The following is a 22,501-nucleotide window of genomic DNA, read 5'->3' as shown; positions in this document are numbered from 1 at the left end:
CATTAAAAAATTTAGGTTGATATGTAGTTTAAGCTGACTCATGAAAATCTTGTCAAAATATATTCTCTTATCTTGTCCATCACGGAGGTTACTCCCACATTATTTCGATTTTCTCCATTTCTAATCTTGTCTTTCCGAGTATGTTCACACATCCATCTCAACATCTTCATTTCCGCTACTTTCATCTTCTGAACGTGTAAGTTCTTAATCGTCTAAAAGTTGCTATATAACATAAATGATCGAACAAATCGCTTTGTAAAACTTACCCTATAAATCTTGATGGCATATTCTTATCCCACAAGAAACTGGATACGAGCTTCCATTTTAGTCACTCCACTTTAATATGATGTGTAACATTATGTCAATTTTTCTATTTTCTTTGATTATTAAACTATAGATTCATCATATTTTATTTAAGTAAGGATATATCCATTTTACATAGCAAAATTATGGAATATATTTACCCTTTTGTATAACGACCCATTAGGTCGTTTTGAAAACTAGAACTTTTTATTTCATAAAAGATTCATTCCGTAAATTTTTAATGGGTATTTTGGACTATTCGATAATTATGGTTATTTAATTGAAGGGTGAATTTCCATAACTTATTTAATTAATGGGCTAAAGTGGTAATATGTTTAATACCTTGTACCACTTATTCCATAATTATTAAAATAGTCAGTATGACTATCATTTTTAGTAGATATTTAGAAAAGAAAGAGAAAGGGAGAAGACAAAACTCACTTGCGGCGTCGACACTAAAGGGAAAAACAACTTCAGGTATCGTTTGTATATTGATGTCTAGCTAGTGAAATTTTATTACTTTGAATAATAATTGAAAGGAACTAAATTATATTGACTAGGTTGAAAGATTTGCAGGTTTTCTTTTCCTTTGTTATGTTTGAATAGCGGCTTGTTTGGGTCGACCATAAGGTCGTAATGATGACTAATAATTAAAGCTAATGATGTGCTAATGATTGCTAGAATGATTCAACTTCAAATAGAGCAAAAGTTTAGCATATTGTCAACTCGTAAGTTGGCACCAGTGGCTTTCTAATGTGGCTCCGATGTTTGAAATTTTCTTGGATATCATTCACGTTTTGATGTATTGGGATAGGTAATTAAATATTAAGTGTATTATGTTATATGATACCATTAAAATTATGTTATTTAGAGAAATTAAGACCTAATCCTAGGTTTGAATTTTAGGAAATTGATTATAGAATTGGCTAAGTTGTTGGATCTAGGTTAAATAGGTATATAATATCGATGTGTACGGATTCGTTTGCTTACGAATATTGTATACTTGATAGATTGGAAACGTGAGGCATTGAAGAAAGGAAACTCATTGGTTAATTAGCTTGCTTGACTTCAGTTTTTCGGTTGAGATAGGTTATGGTTTTATTATATATCATAGATAAACTCTTAATAGTGGTTGATAGTCATTGAGTAATGTGTGAAGTTTACTATGCATTTAATTGTTGTGGTTTGGATGGTTGGTATGTTGTTGTGATTGGTCTGAAATCTCAAGATCGTGAAATTCATAATCTTGAACTTGCCCTATCAAAAATGGTGCCTTGAATAAAGAAGGCTTGATGAAATATTGTTAATGAAGTGGAATGTAATAATAAAGAATGATAAATTAATTATATTTGGATCGGGTGTCACGTTCCGGCATGATATATTTGGATCGAGTGTCACATTCCGACACGGTAATATTAAAGGAAAACAACTTAAAATGACTTAATGCTACCAAATCTCCAATAACTCATTTTCCAAAAGGGCGTGATGTGGAGGTCTAACTCCTCATGTATAATCTTAATATTGTTGATTGGTTATGTAATTGTTCATTATGTTGTCACTTGATCTTGATCTTGATCTTGTTGGTTGCCACCTGTTAAGTGGTATGTTTGATTTTCCGCTATTACTTTATGCATATTGATTTCTATTTTGAGTCGGCTGATGATACCTACTCAGTACATGTTATCCTGTACTGACCCTTGTGTTTTTTTCTTTGCTTTATTTTGTGGAGTGTAGCGAGTGTTCCATCGACTTTGACTCGACCTCAGCTCTAGCCAGTGTCCAGCACATCAAGTTCTAGGGTGAGCTATTCGTTCTAGCTCGTGTTGAATTCTCTCGGGCATGGCATGATGTCCTTAGTTTTCGGACACATTATGTTATTTATTTATTCTGTTGTTTGATATTTTCAGCCTCAGTATTTTAGAATTAGATGTTCTTGAAATGATGACTTTCAGATTTTGGGAAACGTTACGTAATAGATTTTAGTGGCTTTTGTTATTTCTGACTTTAATAAGGTTGAGCTCCGCATTATTGTAATGGGTTATAAGTTGAATCGTTAATATAAGTTAGGGTTTGTATCGTTGGTTCTCCCATCTAGAAGGTTAAGTTTGGGTGTCACTCATGGTCAGATTGAATCGTGACACTTTGCCCTTGATAATATTTAATGACCTTTTGCATTGCAACAACACTTTCAATCAGATACAAATTATTTGTATGTGTTTGAAATACTCAAAGACTTATAAAAAAAAATCATTTAATTAAATCTTACGTGTTTAAGATTATTATTTTTTTTTTGGAGGGGGTAGGGGTACAAAGTTCAAGAATATTTTATCATATTAAATAATGTCTCACGATCACTAATCACTCGATAAACTAAAGTTTGATTTTTAGAGTATTTAGTTATTATCCACTACGTCATGCTATACACCAAATTAAAATTTTAGTCCAAATCGAAATGATACTTCTTAACTAACAGAAGTGTATTTACACAATTGTGTTATATATAATTGGTGGTAATCACATATAAATTTCTTAATGATATTCATTAATCGATTACCTAGTAAAAATGACAAATAACATATGCTATTAATTATGATATACTAGTATTATACTCCTAAGATCCTTCCATTCTCATTTCTTTTTCAGTCGATTTAATATCCTTAGATTATTCAGGGGACAGAATTTGACTAATATTTACCGACTAATTAAATTATTTAGACCATATTTTTAAATCCATAACATATTACTTTAAATAAATATTCTGGAATAATATAATTAAGTTAACTATTTAAGTCTAATAAATACGAGTTTAATTTTTTGTTGGGCTATAAAGTCATCTTATCATAGAGGCCAAATTTTATGCCACATGTCAAATGACGTAAATGAAAGAATTAATAAAATCATGTCATGTATCAAAATGACATAACTTGTCTAGTCAAATCAAAAGTCAAAAAAAAGGTCAATATATATTTATGTCGAAGAGTTCATCCTCATTATAATCCTTCTATTCTACAACAATAAATAAGGATCTTAATAATTTAAAATAGAGACAAAATATATAAGAAATCTAGGGAACTTGTGAATCAAAAACTACAAGTTTCTCTACAAACCGCAAACATTCATCTACAAGTTAAAAGCAAATCAACTATGCAAGGTGTTCAAGATCAAATTTAATGAAGGCGAATCAAATACCAAGGTGTATAAGATCAAAGTTACTTGTTCGTGAGATATTTATTACTTGTGGCGATCATTAAAGTGTTTGTGACGATCCGTCTAGTTCAAGATCAAACTAAAAAGTCCTTAAATTTATTTTTCAAAGAAAAAAAATATCAAAGAATTATAAAGATTGTAACACCTATTACATTGAAATAAAAACCTCGATTATTGTGATATTTTTCAATCTTAATTATTATTTTTGCTATTATAAATACACTAAGAAATTTAAGAAAATTCAAACATATTATATATGTACATTTAGATCTAAAGAGTACTGTTTTCATCAAGCTATATATTGTCTGTGCCCTGGCCTATTTTTCTAAACAGTACATCAAAAACTAAAAAGAAAGGACTAAAGAAATAGAGTCAAGACTATAGAACTCATAGCAACAAAAAGGGGGGGGAAAGTCTTAACAATTTAAAGGAAAAACAAAAACAAAAAAAACAAAGTTTTTTCTTCATCCTTGAAATTCTCCTTCTTCCAAACATAGATACATACCCTGCAAAATATAATCATAAATTAATCAATAAGGGCGTTCTCTTAATTGTGTGTCTCTATGAATTTATTATAATTTCGAAATATTGAAAATAGAGTAATTATACCTTTTGGCACAAAAATAAGCTTAACGTTAACCAAGTGGATCAGATATACTATCGTACTCCCCGTTAGAAATGTATTAACATAAAATAATATTTTTTGTTGAGTTAAGTTATAAATAATAATCTCAATACATATCATTAATATAACAATATAAAGAATTTGTGCTTGTGGAAATTACCGAGTAATCATAGATAAAAATGAAGAGTCTAAATTTTACGAATAATGCAGAGTCAAATTTGTAATTAATACAAAGGTATCAAATTGGCTATATCAAAAACTCACATGCCCAGTAACCCATATTTAGTACTTAAAATGTCTTTGTATTTATATTGCACAAATAAAAGCCATGAAATAAGTAGCTAGTAAATTAAAATTAGAACTAGAACAAATTACAGAGCTATAGATTGTTTAGTCAAGCTTCTAAACTCAACTTATTTAAAAAATACGTTTTTTTCAAAAGTGCTTTTCAAAAAAAGTATGTGTTTGACCAATAAATTTTATAAAAAACTTTTTAGCAACAATTAATGTTTAACGAGGTTTTTTAAAAGTGTTTCTAAGTGTATTCTTTTTTCAAAATTACTTTTAGAAAAAAATATTTTTTTTTAGTTCATGAAAAACAACTTATGCTATTCCCTAAAATATTTATTTTCTTCCTAAAGTTCGGCCAAACACCTCACTTTTTTAAAACAAACACTTTTGACCTTTCAAAAATTTGACCGACTATTAGAAGCCTTTGCATGATTTGTTTCTGATCTCGATAAAGCTACTCAGAATCAATTGTACAATTAATGAGCTAAATTTAAACTTATACCTGTGCTTTCTTGTGCTTTTGTTTCTTGAACAAGTTAGTCATTGAAAATTAGCAGCACTTCCAAAACTCTGTTGGATTTGGTTTCTGTTTGGATCCAATAATGAGCTCATCATGTTCAATCCATTATGCTGTTGTTGTTGTTCTCTTTGGGTACTAAATCTTCCACTCATACTTCTTACTATCTCCCCAACTCCAAGAAAGTCTCTAGTCAATTGTTTCTTTTGAGGTGGACCTTGATGTTGCTCAAAGTTTAACTTGGTTGTTGTATTGTACCCTTCATGTGATCCACCTCCATAAGCATTGATGACACCATCTACAAGGTCATGCAAAGTAGTTTTCACGGTTGATGGCGGAGTCAAAAATTTTAACAAGCAGAAAACAAACGTAATAGTCTTTACGTCTCAATTAACATATATGATGGTACATGTTTGATTATGCATCAAAAACAAGAAAGAAAGAAAATCGAAACCGCAGTCTTAAACATGTAATAGACACTTCAACATCCATAAAATACTGTTATTAACGGTAAACTATGAAATCTAAAGTTACTTTATTTTTAAATAGCATACATGCATGTTATTCTTTTTGAAATAAATTAAAAGAAAATTGTCATATGAAATTGGATAAATGGAGTATATTATTAATGAGTTTAATTAAATGGGGGAGGGCTACAATCCTGCTTAGTGCTTTACAGTATTGACAGAACCTATAATTTTGGCCCAAACCCTTAGTTGGGTTTAAAAAATCACTTAATGTGTCCAAATAATTTATTTAAAACTCCGTACGTAAAATTCAAAAATCCTAGCTTTACTTCTGCATGAACCTAATATATTTTCAATATTGAGCACTATGACCACCAAAATTTAACTTAATATAAAACTTTAAAGTGCAATAGATGAAAAAGTAATGCCCGGTTTGCCTGAGCGAAAATGGGAATAAAGAGCAAGGATTGAGCTCCTTAGCTCCGTAAATGTGTAAAACCTAATGTGGTGTAGTAGCAGACACTTCTAGACCCCTTCCCAACTACTAGATCACTCCAATATTATTTCGGATACTACATATATAACCTATGTCATTCATTGCAACAGAGCCGTTTCATGAACAAGAGGAAGAGGGAGAGGGGGGGGGGGGTTGCTAAGCGCAGTTCTTTGAATCAAATGTTGAATGAAATCGATTCTTTTTAAAATATCAAATTATAAGAATTAAATATACCATACCTGTAATTTCACTGCCAAAGTTGAAAGCTTGTTGATCAGATTTTGTACCACTAGAGGATGAACCACTGGTACTTCTAAAGGCTTTGAACAATGAGGCAGTTGTGCTAATATTACTTGTACTAGAAGATCCCATTTGTGCTGCCTTTTGTAGTAATGCTGTGGCTGACATTATTGGTCCACCAGCTGAACAAGTTGTACTACTACTCTCAAGTACTTGTACCCCATAAAGTGATGGAATTGAACAAGTTATATTATTGTTATGATCATGATGATGATCACCCAAAATTCCACCATTGGTAGACAAATTGTTCTGAAAAAAGTTGAGGTTAAACATAGCACTACTACTATTATTATTGCCATTGTTTTGATCAAGACTAGGAAGTTGCATTTGGCCATGGACCATTAATGGCTTGATATTGTTGTTGGCATTATAATCTTGAATTGTTTCTTGAAGGAAAAAGGAATTATTATTATTAGTAGTAGTACTTGACCCAATGAGGTTGTTGTCATGATGATGATCAAATTGAACACCACTACTAGTAGTAGTCTTTGTGATGTTGTTGTTGTTGTTATTGCCCAATTTGGAGAAGCTACCTAAGTTTATGTTGCTACTACTTTCATATAAATATTGGTTGTTGTTCATGCCAAGGGTGTTCATCAAGGTGTTTGGTGAAATGATATTTCTTGCATTTTCTTGAACCAGGGCATCACAAAAGGCTCTGTGTGTGATGAAGCTGTCGCGCCTGTGTTAACACGACAAAAAATATATATATACAAGGTTAAGTTATGTGCATTGACATTTAAGAAATATTTATATATATGATGTAAAAGAAAAAAAGAAGGAAAGTGTAAGGTGTTAATGTATATAAATCAAATTCCAAAAAATAATACACAAACTCAAGCTAAAAAAAAAGGAGAATTTTAATAGCTCAGTTGGTCTTAAACTCCTTGTTGGTGAGGGTTGAAATGCCCGCCTTGTCCCCTCTCTCTCTCTCTAGGGGCAGATTTAGTATAGAAATTGTGGTGCACATGAACTTACAATCTCTCCGCTAAACTAGTACATGGTTCCTAAAATTGAGCTAATACTATCAACTGACACTCATGTTCCACGAGGGTTGCAAGATCGGAGGTGTATTTAAGTTCAGTTAGCCAAGTAAAGGGGTATTTCTAAGACAGAAAATAATTCGGGAATGAAACTAATAATTCGCGCTGAAGTAAATATAGAATCTAATTAAGACCTTATGCTCAACCCAAATAAAGATAATTACACATAATCATCATAATAAGTGAGATTAAAGATAAATTAGAATTGAGTATGGTAAGTTAAATCCAATTCAAATTGTTTTGCACTAATGACAATGACAATAGTATATTTTTAGGGCTAAAATTAACAAATTGTAGACTTTTGTAACAACTACTATACATGAATATTGTCTATATTAACTAGTCTAAGTAAAAACTTTTTATGTACTATATGATTAAACATACAATTGAATTTACCTAAACTAGTAAAAGAAACTGACTTGATAATGACTCAAAATTTGGCAAGTGGTCCCATTCTAGAAAAGAAAACTTGTAGAAAAAAATGAAGTTAAAATGCATTTACAATATTCAATAAATTCAATCTAATTTTTTGCGGCCTTGTCATTATCAAATTAATGTTGTTGGGAAAATAACAAAATAAAAAATAATATAAAAAATAACATGATGAATAGACGAAATTATAACTTGAAAAAAAAAAGAACATGAAGAATATAAGTTTAAGTTATAAAGAATTTATAACTTACAAGATATCGACAGATAAGCCACCTTAAAATGTATAATTTTAAAAAATAAAAATAGATTACATATTATATCACAACTAAAGATAAGTTGATGATATAAAATTTCTTACATTAATGAAAATATATAGTATAACTAAAAGTCTGGCCAAATTTGACGGAAACATAATGCAAGGAATATTGACAAAGAATAATTTGCCAAAATTGGGAAATAAATGATGTAAACTTTCCACAATAAATAAACAAATAAATGCAACAGAAGATACTAGGAAATTAATGGTCAATAAATGAAACTGCCAGTTTAAAAAACTATATTTATAAATCACTAATTTAAAACACATAAAAATAGCCTTAATATAGCTAAAATGATACCTCATACCCTCATTATTTTGAATTTTATATTTTACCTATTCGTTCTTTCCTTTATTTATCTAAATTATCACTATTCATGTATGGCATCTCAAAATTAACTATGACCAAATATTTGAAAACAATCGCCAATAGACATGAGAAAACTTTACTAAAGTATAAAATTTCTAAGAATAATAATAATTCAAATATACTTATAACTTTTATCTATCTATCAATCAGTGGCGGAGTCAGAATTTTCATTAACGAGGTTTAAAGTATGAAGAATAGACGCACAAACTAGCCAAAGAAGATTCGACATCTATTATATATATACAAAGAATTATTTTAACCATATATAAATAATATAATTTTTCGTCAAATTAATTCAAATAAAACATTGAACTCAAGATGGCTTCGCCCCTACTATCTACTATATATAATAAATTCACATTTACTTTAATTTGTGAATGAATATATATAATGAGAAAGTAGTCAAAAACTTTATCATGAAAAGGGTATAATCTGCAAAAATTCAGAACATATAATATAGCCAACCAATTAAATAAAAGAACAAAATCTGACAAGTATTACTATTCATGCATGACCATAGCAACACGTGAATAACTTGAAAAGGTAAATGTAACGGAAAAAGGACGATACTTCCTAGGAGAGAGTGTCTCTGGGTGATACGCTCGTTTTGTTGGTGGGATAAAAAATTATAATTTCGTAATATCAAGATAAATAATTTAAATATTTTAAGATATATATTTTTTATTATTTATAGTATTTTTTAAATAATTTTTGAATATCTAAATTTTTAAAATTTAAAATATTGTATTATTGGAGAAAGGTGATTAGATAAGATTTGGTACAATTCCATATTACCCAGGACATGATCCTAGATAGAAAAGAATGGAGGACGCGTATTAGGACAGAAGATTAGTAAGGGTGAAGGATTAATGGAGGATCATCGTATTTTGTTGTGTATTGTGTCTCTATTATCACACTATTTTGTTGTTATTGTTGTTTCTTTATTGTAGATTTTACATTTGTCTTTCTTATTAATTGCTTTGTTGTCTTCATTATTTCTTCTTCTTCTTTTACTTGGGTTTGAGACACTTGAACCGAGGATCTTTCGAAAATAGACTCTCTACCTTCTCGAGGTAGTGGTAAGGTGTGGGTACACTCTATCATCTTAAGACCCACTTAATAAAATTTCACCGGATATGTTGTTGTAGTAGTAGTAATTATATTAATTCAATTTAACTCAAAAAACTATTCAAATTATCTCTTGAAAAATGAAATGTGACAAGTAAAAAGAAACGAAGGAAATAGTACCCTATTTTCATGAAGAATAACAATTTTAAAATTACTAATCTCGAGATAAAACAACGGAATAACACATTACTCATCGTCAAAGCTATATTTTTTTAATAAAAGACAGGTTAAAATTGAAAAAATAAATTATACATTTCATAATCCATTTTTAATTTAATAAATCAAACATTACAAATAGTAATATATTTACTAAACAATTTTATCATTGTTTAATCTTTTAAATAAATTATTATATACTACCAATGGTAAACAAAAAAGACAAAAAAAAAATACGACCAAGGTGTTTATAATTTCACGTGTACACATTGTCTATGCCAGTAAAGATCCAAAGACAAAAACAAAAAACTACCAGAGAGAAAAAAACCAAAAAGAAAGAAATTAAAAAAAGTGAAGAAAAATGATTATTTTTTTTTAAAGAAAAGAGAATCTTGTAACTGCAAGAAAAAATGGAGAAAACTTTTTCATCACCTGGGGAAAAAACAAATAAAAAAAGATGCCAAGCTTAATTCAAAAGTCTCATCAAGTAACAACTAGACTATGATGAATAAAATAAAACAAATAAAAACAAAAATTAAAATTTTAAATAATCAATAGTTGTTTTGAAAGAATGATCAGTCACACTGCCAAATTAATTAAGACACGACCCAAAATCCTACGAGGAAAAAAACAATTAATACTGAGTACTTGAAGAAAAAAACTCTATACTCTCTTACGTAATTTATATGACATAATTCGACTAATCACAACATTTAAGAAAAATGGTTCCTAAATTTCGATCTTTTTGTGACTAAAAGTGGACAACACTCAGAAAATTTGGTCATTATAAAAGATAGATAGACGAGTTCCATACTTAAAAAAAACAGGAATCAACGATGAACGAACAATGCAATAAAAATCAATTGCTAATTCCATTTAACAACAAATAAACATTAAATCATCAAAAACTCTCGTTAGCTACGATCTATTTAGTGACGAATCTCATAGAGAAAAGAAAAAAAAAGATAAATAGTTGAGTTTACTAGAAAAAATACAAAAATTAGCAACAAACAAATTAATCAACTTCTGTATATCACTATAGTAACATAATCATGTTATATAATTATGACTAATTTAGCGACAGATTAGCGACGAAATTCCGTACCTGGAGAAAAGAGTGCCACAATCACATCTATACTCACGAGTACCACAAGTTTTGGTATGTGCTTTCCAATCAGATTGAACAGCATACTTCTTTGAACATTTCTCACATTTATATTTCTTCTCACCATGTTTTCTAAAATAATGTTTTTTAATCCCAGTAAGATCACCAAGTGCTCTACTTGGTTCATGATGAACACATGTTGGTTCTGGACAAAGATAAACCTTTCTTTTTGCAACTTCTTTTGTATTTTTTTGCTTTAATTTCCATGGTAAATTGTGTCCTCTTCTATGGAGTTGTAAATTTTGTTCTCTTTGAAAACCTTTGTTGCATACCTCACATAAGAATCTATTTGTTGCCATTAGGGTCTTTGGTGATAACGCTATCACTTCCGCATCTGGACCTGTTCATTCCACCACAATAAAAAAAAATGATGAATTATTAGTATATATGATTTATATATGATGGAAACTTACAAAATTCCACAATGAATGGACTCAGTTGAACAAATGGATTTTTTCAATTTTCATTTAACTACCCTCATAGTTCATAAAATTCATCATATATATGGTGGAAACTAAAAAAATGAAGATACATAATTCTTTGCTATCACGATTTACACTTCTGATTGGTTTCAACTATATACGCTAACACTAATGAATGAACTATATATGAAGGGGTTAGTCAAGCGGTTCAAGTTTTTAGTCGGTTTCTTTCGTTTTTTTTATCTCTCATAGTCCATTACTGAAAAGGGTGAGCGCAAAAAAAATGGAAGACCCTATCAAAATTAGGGTTTTCCTCAAAAACAAATTAAGGTAAAACTTGAACTTATGTTATAAATTATTATTTTCAACTTTTATTTGTACTATAGATAGATTAATATAAGAAATTTTTAAAAAATAACTAGTGCTCTCTCTTGTTCTTATGTTTCAAAAAAAAAAACCTTTTTTCATAGAATTAGTCTAATTAATTAATTAGATACTTGCTTGGTGTGCCTGGTTGATTTCTTCTCTTCTTTGTTGGTACTTGAGCTTGAAGGAGAATTTCTTGTGGATTTTGAATTAGTTCTTCTTCTCTCATTCCAAAAAACATAGATGATGATGTTGATGAACCTCCAGCCATCTATATAAAAAAATATCAAGAAATTAACCATAAAAATGAAGGAAAAAAAGAATTTAATTACAATAAAGCTTCATACACTAACTTTTTCTTTGATTTAATTAATTTCCTCTTGATCTTGATCTCTTTTTTTGCTCTTCTAAATGTTTGGAGAAATTAAAGTAAGAAAATTAACTCAATTAATAAAAAAGATGAAGGAAAATTAATTAACCAAAGAGAAGAATTAAATTACACTTACCTTATCAAGAACTTAAAATTAAGTGAGGGAGACTTGAGTAAGAGGAATTAAGAGAATATTCATCCCATGATATATTTGATGTTTTTTTCTCTCTCTTTTTCTCTCATTTAACACTTTGCTAGTAAATGAATTTTTTCAAGAAAAGATGCTATATGAGGTTCCTCTATATTTGTTTTAGGTGTCATGCATAGACAAACACATATCCATAATACCCTCCACCCCACCCCCCACCCTCACCTCCACCCCCTACCCTCCTTTTTTTCATCTGTATCATTTTTCCCTTTTATTAATTAGGCACTAATAAAAACAAAGATTTTTCTCATCATGAATCAATGGAAAATATTTTCACTAATTTTTCATCGAATCAACTTATTGAGAAAATGAATGGTAAGAAACAGATTCTCACTGAAATAATATGTAACTTCTTTATTTTTTCGTATGAAAACGTTGCTATATTTTTTGTTTTCTCACCTTTCAATAAAAATATCTAATGAGAATAGGCACTGAATATTTTTCAATGGAAAAATAGTGTTTTATTAGTAGTAAGAATCTAGGTTACGAATTTGAAATGTGAAGACATCCTCTTATAAAAATACAAAATAAGATTACATATAATTGATCCTTTTGATTTGATCTTTCTTCAGACTCCGTAAATAATAGAAACTTAATTAGTGCAGCGGATTGTCCTATTCATTTTTCTCTATTTTATATAATTTCATATCACTACATAAAATGCAAAAATGATGGAGGAAAAGAGGCTACCAAAAAGATTGGATTTAATTAGTTAGGGAGTTCATCGTAAATCTGTAGCTAAATAACTCAGAGTAGACGTAATTTTACAATAATCATGATTAATTAATATATATTTTAATCTGATCCATTCATTAACTAATAACGATAAGTTACCATAATTTAAAGTAATATGTAAATATTGAGCGCGAATAAATATTTTTGGAATAATTAGGCTAGGATGATGTGATGATAATTTTGGGTCCACTGACCAGCAAACGTTGCCTCCCTTTCTCTCATTTCGTATCTTCTACTCACTCTCAGACAAATTGCTCCTTCGTCACCTTCTTCTTGGCTGTCAACTTTAAAATAATAATAATAATAATAATAATAATAATAATAATAATAATAAAAGGCTAATTAGAAGTAAATATCTCTTTATTGATGTGTCTGCTTCATGTTAAAGAACTTTTTAAAATTTCAAATCCTTTTATCGATGTATCTGCTTGATGTTGAGAGTATTTTTAAAATTTCAATGTCTATGTATTCTTTCATCGAGATTTAATCCAAACTGCGATGGTATTTTTTTTATTTCTGAATGAGTCTGTTTCATCTTTTTAGGTTTATGCTCTACTCAGAACAAAGATCCGCCCGATTTTGGATTTGTATGTGATTACAGATTCGATCAAGAGGAAGATACTTATAATATCGTATTATTGTGGCTGATTGATTTGCGACTAGGGTTGTTGTTTCTATTTTTATTATATTTAGATAATTCCATGAAGACCCTAATAGATTTCGACCTTTGAAAGTGCTTTACAGATTTTTTTCGCTCATAATTTGCGATCTCATATCAATTAAAAAATTGAAAAATAAGTAAAACCCAACATAAGTAAAATGTTGATGACGTTATCAAACATTTGTGAATGAGGAAATATGTCTTTTTTTGTGACAGACTACGAAGAAAAAAATTATTTGTAACATACATTGGGACATGACTAGTATATAAGTTCACTTTTAATATGATTTATTAGGCTACAGAGTTTTACATCTAGTGTATACATATTATAACTAGCTAGTAGTCAAAATAAATATTCCAAATGTATATAAAATTGTTGAAGTCCTTGTCAAGTTTTGATTTGCCATTTTGTGTCATTGCTTTTATTAGGTATGTTCTTGTGGAGCCTGTTTGCTAAAGATCAAGCATATTGTCAGTTTTCATTACTGTTTTAGTTTTTAATCTATTAAATTTTGTTTTCAAATTTGTCCATTAAATTAGTCTGAAGTTGAATTTAATTTGCTTCTTAGTGCCATTATATATACTTTTTTTTTATTTGGGAACCTATGTGAATTCAGTATTATGTATGGTAGTTTAGTTAGACTATCGTATAGATATGGACACTAGATGAGAAATCAAAAAATAATTACGAAAATTGTTACATATTTTTTTTTTGGAAGGCAATTGATCCGTTGAATTTACCATTTTACTCTATTTTATTAAAGTCTATCTTATTTTTACCTTTCGCCATTCACCTAATAGGCAAGATGTTATTGATTCATCCTTATGGACCGGTTATGTTTGATTCATCACAATTTTTTATAAAAATTTTGAAGCTTGAATTAGAGAAGAGGGGTTTTGGGTTTGGTTGGGGGGGGGGGGGTTAAACCATTTTGATTTAATCGATAAATTGAACAGAAAAAATATTACTGTATTGATTTATTTGTATGGGCTAGATTATCGATTTAACAGTTCAAAACTTTTTGTATTTGATGCTATTAAATTATTAGTTCAATTAATAATTCTTTGAATTTCTTTAATAGTTCAATCAATAACTCAATTTGTTAACTTTAATACTCTTTTACCTACACACCTAGCTTCATAGATATCTTAATAATCTGATTATCGATTTAACGTGTAAATCAAATCGAACCAACAGATAAATACCTCTAGCTTGAATTTGTAAACTTTAATGAAGATAATATTTTATATCCTAACACATTCTTTAATTTTGGTGATGAACAACATATAACTTAAGACTAGTGATTTGTCAAGACTTAAAAATAACAGACTTTTCTTTTTGTTTTTTGGTGGTGGCTCTTGTTGGGAAGGGATAATGACGACTGCCAAGAATTATATTTATAGGTGCGAGAATGATGAGTTATTGATTTAAGACAAGGGAGACTATTAGTACATATATGACAACATCAAGGGTGTATAGTTTGGTACGGAGGAAAATATTTTTCACGAAAAATAAGTAATAATTTTTATTTATTTTTATATTTGAAAAATACATAAAGAATATTTTATTAATATTTATTCAAAAAGTTTAGTTAAGTAAAATAGTAAATAATTAATTTAGGAATCAATAAATTAAATAAGTTATGGTAGATTCATGAACTCAAAGTATATATCTTGATACCATAGTTTTTGCTTGTGACTAAGGCAAGCGTAGGTCAATTACAGATTTATTGAAACTTAATAATTTTTTTTCAAACTTTGTATATATACTAAAAAGTTCATTAGATAATTATAAATAATTGATTTCGAATTCAACGGATTATTACTGTAAGATTTAAATGATACTAATCTAATTTCACTTTCTTTGTTTTGAATTCCCAACATACGATTTTTGAGTATTACTTGCGTAGTTTTGAACTTTAAGACACGATCCTAGAATTTCACTTGTAAAAGTCTCAATCTCCCATAGGGTCCTAGATTTTGTGTCTATTTTTCAACTAATTTATCGCTTTTTTAAGTTATAACTATTTTTGAGTCCCAATTATCGGTCCTATAAATCGTTACCTCATACTCTGTTCACTCTCAATTTATGTTGCACGGTTTGATCCGACACAAAATTTAAGAAATATTCCTCTGTCCAACAATAGTTGTCCACTATTGACTTGGCAGAGGGGTTAAGAAACAGTAAATGATAGGGGTAATTTTATAAAATCACCCGCATTAAATATAAGTCATCTAAACATTGAAAAATAAATAGTACGAAATAACAAGGGTAAAATAGACACAAAATGATAAATTATTCATTGATTTTATAAATTGGACAAATATTATTGGACATCCCAAAATAGTATAATAGACAAACAAAGATTTACATAAGGAATAAAAAATTGTTATGTTAATTAAATTACCCTTATTAAAATCACTTTACTGCTTACTTTTATTATTTGATTTTTCTCCTTAATAAAGTGTTAAGTGGGACTAATACAGGTAAAATGGAGATAATACCATTAAATAGTTGCTAAATAAGGAAAAAAAATATTTTTTAGAGATAGATTAAAAAAAAGAGTGTCGCATAAATTGAGACAGGAAAAGTATCATTTTAGATTAGTTTCAAATGTATAAGTAATTAGTTTGCAATAAATATAACCATATTTTATTTGCATTAAAAAGATAGTCAAATGTTAGAGAAATTATATAGTGACTATACAATATAATACACTCAAAAGCTAAATATAACTTAACTATACATGAAGTATAAATTGACTATTTAATCTCAATTAACTTAAAATCACTTCTATGCAGTCTCAAATTTTAGATATAATTTTTTTCGATTTTCAAATCTTTTAATATATAATTTCCTCCAAATAATTCATATTTGCAATACTTCAAATTTTAAAGAAAAAAGAGAAACCACGAAGAAGTAGAAAAAGATATAGAGGAAGAAGACGACCCAAATGGCAGCTGGACATGCACTTCAGCTGCAATAAAGAAGGCCGAATGACCATATTTTGTAAATTTTGTAAAATGGGCTAAAAAATGGTAAATATAATTTAGGAAAAATTATCTAAATATACAACTTATTTTATTATATTCTCTAAAATTCTCTATCACTTAAAAAAATTATCAAAATCCCTACTCTCTCTTATTTTCGGATATATCACTTTACACGATGTATCGGGACATACATGATGTATTGGAACATTGAGTGATTTATCCATAATTGAAACACGATGTATCGAGATGTTGAGGGATGTATTTGAAACCAAGACGTAATGTATCGGAACGTTTTGGGATGTATCCCTCCTTCAATATCATGATTGGGTCGACCAGACCACATCCCAAAGAGTTTAAAGTAAATTCCACCAAATTTAAGAAATTTTTATAATTTTAAAAAAATAAGAATAGAATGTAATTAGCTCATAACACTATAATATTTGTGTAATCCCTACTAAAATACATGGGCTTACATTTCACATAATTTGCCGTATCATTTTTTTTTCAAAAAACACAAAATTATTTTGGGCCTGAAGATTAACCCAATCATCACAACCCCAAACATCCAAAGCCCAAAGCCCAATAATAATACATCACAAAGCACAAGCACAATAGTTAATCTCTAGAGCAATCAAAAAGAGGGGAAAATTCGCCGAGAAAAAAATCGAACAAGCAAAGTCAATTTGGCAATGGAGGTTCCCGGTTCATCGAAGAAGATGATAGCAACACAAGCAGAAATGGTGGAAAACAAAGTTCCATTAGCATATAGAGATCAGTGCGCACACCTTTTGATTCCTTTGAACAAGTGTCGGCAATCGGAATTTTATCTTCCATGGAAGTGTGAGGATGAGCGCCATTCATATGAAAAGTGTGCGTATGAGCTTGTTATGGAGCGCATGCTTCAGATGCAGAAGATCCGTGAAGAGGAAGCACCAATGAAGCAAAAGGGACATCAATCTTTTCCTCCTCTCATTCCTAAGACTGCTAATGCCTAGTTTTTCCATCATCTAGGTCAGTTAATCGCTACTTGATTTCTTAGTTGTTATATTGATAGTTCGAATTGATCTCCTTATATATATTTTAATGAGTTTTTCCTAGAGCCTCTCTTTGATTTTGCTCCCAATTGCTATGTTTTGTTTTTAATGATGGTATTTGACTAATGTAGTGCTTAAGATGTTAACTTGATGAATGAATTAAGTAGTAGTTTGGCAAGTTTGTTTTAATGTTGCGAAAGTTGTATTATTTGTGGAATTTATCAAACATTTGAAAACTTAAGAGTGTTACCCAAATTGGAATGGAAAGCTATTTTTTTTTTGTGATAACATGGTGTCTACGCCGTTCCTTTTTTCAAACTGTTTGGAAATGCTTTATTTAAGCCGAGTTTCTATCACAAACAACCTTTTTATCTTTACGAGGTAGGAGTAAGTTTAAGTACACTCTACCCTCTCTAGATCCAACAAGTGAGATTACACTGGATATGTTGTTTGTTGTTGTTATAGGTGTCCAGGCTAGTTTGCCCACACCTCGACTAGTTCCACATGATATTTGTCACCTCCCACAAGCAACAAATATCATGTAACTCTGTCCATCAAGGAGCTAGGACAGATAGGAAAAAATTAGCTAGTATTTTTTTCTCTATTGGAATTTGAACCTGAGACATCATGGTTATCAACAACAACAACAACATACCCAGTGAAATCCCACAAGTGGGGTGAGACATCATGTTATCAACCCACTTTAATGACCACTAAGCCACACCCTTGAGTGTAGCTTAAATTTTATTTATTTTTTTGCCATTTTATTGATTTAAGGGATTTCTTGGAAGGATACTTGTAGGATTCAAAGAACTAAAAGATCTAAAGAATTTCACTAATTTTGTACTAAAAGACAAATTATGCGATATTGAAATGAAAAGAGTATAGTTATTGTTAAGTAGATAGAGAGTTCTAGTTCCCACTCCAATAGTGTTTTTAGTATTGGAATGAAACCATCACTAAGGTTGCAATGGACCCTAGGAAACTAGGGCTCATATCTAGACAAAAGTATTAAGTTTTGGTGGACAGATGTCTGGTACTTTTTGTTTGTTGGTTGAAGGTAGCATGTAGCCAGTAGATTAATTGACAAGTGGCAAAGTAGCCTAGACACCACCGTTATAGAAGAAACATGGAAATATCAGAGTAGTAGTTAACAAGTTAGTTTGAAAATTGTACAGTAATCCCTTCTAAAAAAAGTAGTATATAGAAAATATTATTTGTAGAATCGTGTTAACATTTTGGTAGTTCAAAAGTATGGAGAGTGTAGATTATAGTAGATACTAAGGATTAATTTTCCAGCTCCATTTTGTATTTAGGACAAATGTATTTGTATTGGAATGAAACAGGCTGCTGAATTGAGTGCAATGGGCATGGATTATTCATATTGCCTATCTACACTGCTTTGGGATTGTGACCATACTAGGAGAGATAAGATTGAAAATGATGATATTCAGGACGAAGTGGGAATGGCCTCGATTGAGGTCAAGATGCGAGAAGTGAGGTTGAAATGGTTCAGATATGTGAAGAGGAGATGCACGGATGTCCGAGTGCAGAGGTGTGAGAGGGTTCAGATTTGTGAAGAGGAGATGCACGAATGTCCCAGTGTAGAGGTGTGAGAAATTGTCTATGGATGGTTTCAGGAGAGGTAGAGGTAGGCTGAGGAAGTATTGGGGAGAGGTGATTAGGCAAGACATGACACAATTTCAGCTGACCAAGGACGTGACCTTAAGATAGGAGATTATGGAAGACACAATCACACTGATAAGGGTAGAAGGTTAGTTAGGTAGTAGAGTGTTGTTTCGCCTATCCTTCCATGCTAGTAGTCGTAGTATTACTTTGGTAGTTTCTTGTCATTCGATCTCAGTTACTATTTTATATTTCTTGTACTTCAATTATCGAGTTATTTTGTTGTAGTTATTGTTCCTCAGTAAGAATGCTCTGACATGTTTTTTGTAGTGTTTTGTCATGACTTCTTTATTCCTGTTGCTTTGAAATGTTTTTACTTGAGTCGAGGATCTATTGGAAATAGCTTAGATGTAAGGTCTGCATACACTCTACTCTACCCCAAATTCCACTTGTGGGATACGCCGGGTACTTTCTTGTTGTTGTTGTTGTTGCTGATTTGTTTGACATTTGCTGCCTTTTAATCTCTAGGGTCCACTTGGCTTGATCTAAGAATTTCCAATTTAGTTAGCTTTAGCTCATCATGCATTGAGTTGCATTGCTGCTTCATATAAACCACGCCATATTATTTGCTAATATATGACATTTATTTGTTGTGTTTGAGTATGATTTTTGACAGATTTGAAAACAACATAGTGAGAAGGGAGCTGATAATGATAAACTTAGATATTGTGTGAAATATTGGTTTGACAAGATTTAATGCTTTTATAAAAAAACAATTTCTATGTGGTATTTGTGCGAATTTTCTAGTTATTATTGTGCAAATTACATATGGAGGGGTTGGTCTAGATGAGACTCATTTAGAACTTAAATAGATTTTAGGGGCATTTGGCACAACAAAACTCAATATCCAGCATATGATTGGCCTTTCATTGAATAAAAGTTAAGGAAATCATAATGGAGTGTTTCTTTGGAAAATAATGTGGTGCATGATTGAGATTATGTTGGCACATATTTAGATTCCTTGCCACATATCCATACCTTTTTACCATCAACTGCTCTTGAAGAAAATTTGAGGATTTTCTCTGAGAGCTGATGGAGTTCGGTAGGTTCTAGAACATGTCCTCAATGTGTCTATTGGAAACTGACACCGTGTGTGATTGAGATTATAGTAATAAATCTTGAGATTCTTCACCATTGATGCATATATTTTGTCATCAACTTTTCCTTCTGGAAATTGAATGTTTCTCTTACAATTGATGATCTATAGTTTCAAGAATGTTAGTTCCTTCTTTTATCATGGTGAGGATTTTCGGGTTCACTTACTGCAACAATTATTCATTTGCCATTGACTCTTTTCAGCGAGTGCAGACCTGAGACTAAGTTTTAGAGTCTGTCTGATATTTGACCTCACTTTTGTAACTTAGAAAAGAGCTTCATTATTCTCTGTGTTAGTAGCTAGGTTTGACTGATTAGTGAGTAATAGTGATTTTCGCCTAAGCACGCTTCATCTAATTGAGATATGAGCTTCGTTATTCTCTGTGTTAATAGCTATCAGCTTTATAGTTGGGCATGCGATGATTGGTAAGTAAAAAAAGAATCCTTTTTTTCATGGAACATAAGTAGTACCTTATGTAGCAATTGATATAGGTGGTTGTTTGTCCAGCAACAACTTTATTGCTGCAAGCATTTTGAGCAGACTAGAGACTTTTTTAACTATAATTATCATAAAATCTAAATTTTTTGTCTAGCCCCTTGCATACTGGAAATAATTCATGTTGATCTCTTTGAAGAAGTCACTGCAAATGATTTCTCCATTGTTCCACGAGGTTGAGTGGAGGTATTTTCGAAAAACAATGAAAAGGTCATATAACTCTTATAAGGTGATGCCGTTAGAAGTATAGAAAAGTAAGTTTATAAAATTCTATTTCTCTCTATGTTCGAGCTTGTGGGATTACACTGGGTATTTTGTTGTTGTTCGGCCAAGCTTGCGGCAACCTTATCATTCCCAGGTATTCCAAAGGGTTCTACTAGGAATTCCTTGAATTTCTTTCCCTTCTATCCTTTTCTTTTTGTCTTTTTGTAGTGCTCATCTCTAATTTTCATCTACCGTACAACTTTCTGATCTAGTACTCCTATTACTGTATTACTTTTTAACACATAGCCCACATGTATGGAGCCCAGAGATTCTTTTTTTGGGTGTGGTAAACTCCACCTGCAAATTCCCTTCTCACTTTTTTGTTTGAAGAGGTAAATAATCGTATGTCAAAATAAGAATATTAGCACTAAGATGGTTTCAGGGTAATTATATGAAAACATAAAAAAGGGGTTCCAGCTGTACATGATCCTATTCCTGTAAAGAGTATGAAATCTAGCATATGCTATTTTGAGTATTTTCATCTTTAACATCCTGCAAGTTACACCAAAAAGCCAAAAGCCATATGCATCTATAACTTAATCTTCTGTAAGTATTTGATTTCCTTAACGAAGCATCTACTGTTCCTTCCTTTCCATAATACCTAACAGACACATTCTGAGACTGTATTTCCAGACCTTCCTCTGATTTCCTCATTCACCTAACAGCCAGCGAACCTACTCAATAGCTCCTTCACTGTGTATGACTTAACAGAAAGAATTCTGAATATGTTGAGAAATAAAGACCAGATTTGACTTGCCACTGAATACTGCAAATAGGTTGCTGCCAATCCCCCCACTTAATTATTTGAATGCTAAGCACCTGCTGCACATTGCCAACCCTCTAGTCTGAAGGCTGCACGAGTGCGGCATACATTGTGTGTAACTAGCGGCATAAAGCAACTAACATTATGGGCCTTAGATTTCCACAAGGACCGCAACTGCTTCTAATGCTCTTTCTCCCTTTACTCTAGTGCTCTCAAAACTCCCAACCTTTGGTTTTACTTGGTGGGAAAGGAACAAGATTTAAGTTGGAGCAAAATTATGACTTCTTCCTTCTTTCTTCTTCTCTTCTCTTTCTGTTTTTTTTTTCTCTTTCCTTCTTTGGATAGATGAAAGAGAAGATTCTATCCATAATAAGAACCAAGGGGTTGCCTACTCTGCTAAAGAAATCCATTCAAAGGCATATAACCTAGTAATTCTGGTAGTCTGCAAAATTACAAAATGTCCAGGTAATCTTGAATAAGCTTTGGAAGACCATAAAAATGGACATTGCATGACACTCCTGGTGCATGGTTATTCAACTTTCTTCTAACCTCAATGACACTTGGAATGTTTACTCTTGGAAGTTGGTCAAC

At 30.7% G+C, this 22,501-nt stretch overlaps 2 protein-coding genes across 3 annotated transcripts; one reads left to right on the top strand and one right to left on the bottom strand.

The window, feature by feature from the left end:
• Nucleotides 1-3,740: 3,740 nt before the first annotated feature.
• LOC129870871 (protein indeterminate-domain 5, chloroplastic-like) lies at nucleotides 3,741-12,248 on the bottom strand. 2 transcript variants are annotated; one of them, XM_055945756.1, is made up of 7 exons: nucleotides 12,111-12,245; nucleotides 11,958-12,011; nucleotides 11,740-11,875; nucleotides 10,757-11,156; nucleotides 6,146-6,888; nucleotides 4,929-5,241; nucleotides 3,741-4,016 (listed from the first exon to the last, which is right to left on the bottom strand). In XM_055945756.1, the coding sequence occupies exons 3-6, from the start codon at nucleotides 11,873-11,875 to the stop codon at nucleotides 4,967-4,969; spliced, it is 1,554 nt and encodes a 517-aa protein (XP_055801731.1). In that variant the 5' UTR covers nucleotides 11,958-12,011; nucleotides 12,111-12,245; the 3' UTR covers nucleotides 3,741-4,016; nucleotides 4,929-4,966. The 2 variants fall into 2 exon arrangements, with proteins under 2 accessions (XP_055801731.1, XP_055801730.1); XM_055945755.1 differs by lacking the exon at nucleotides 11,958-12,011 and having other exon boundaries at nucleotides 12,111-12,248.
• Nucleotides 12,249-17,261: 5,013 nt separating this feature from the next.
• LOC129869903 (NADH dehydrogenase [ubiquinone] 1 beta subcomplex subunit 7) lies at nucleotides 17,262-17,567 on the top strand. Its single transcript, XM_055944475.1, has one exon. It carries the CDS (start codon nucleotides 17,262-17,264, stop codon nucleotides 17,565-17,567), a length of 306 nt encoding a protein of 101 aa, XP_055800450.1.
• The last annotated feature ends 4,934 nt before the right edge of the window (nucleotides 17,568-22,501 follow it).

The sequence above is a fragment of the Solanum dulcamara genome, chromosome 10, assembly GCF_947179165.1.
Source record: "Solanum dulcamara chromosome 10, daSolDulc1.2, whole genome shotgun sequence".
Taxonomy (NCBI): Eukaryota; Viridiplantae; Streptophyta; class Magnoliopsida; order Solanales; family Solanaceae; genus Solanum; species Solanum dulcamara.
This window is presented reverse-complemented; position numbering and strand designations above follow the sequence as displayed.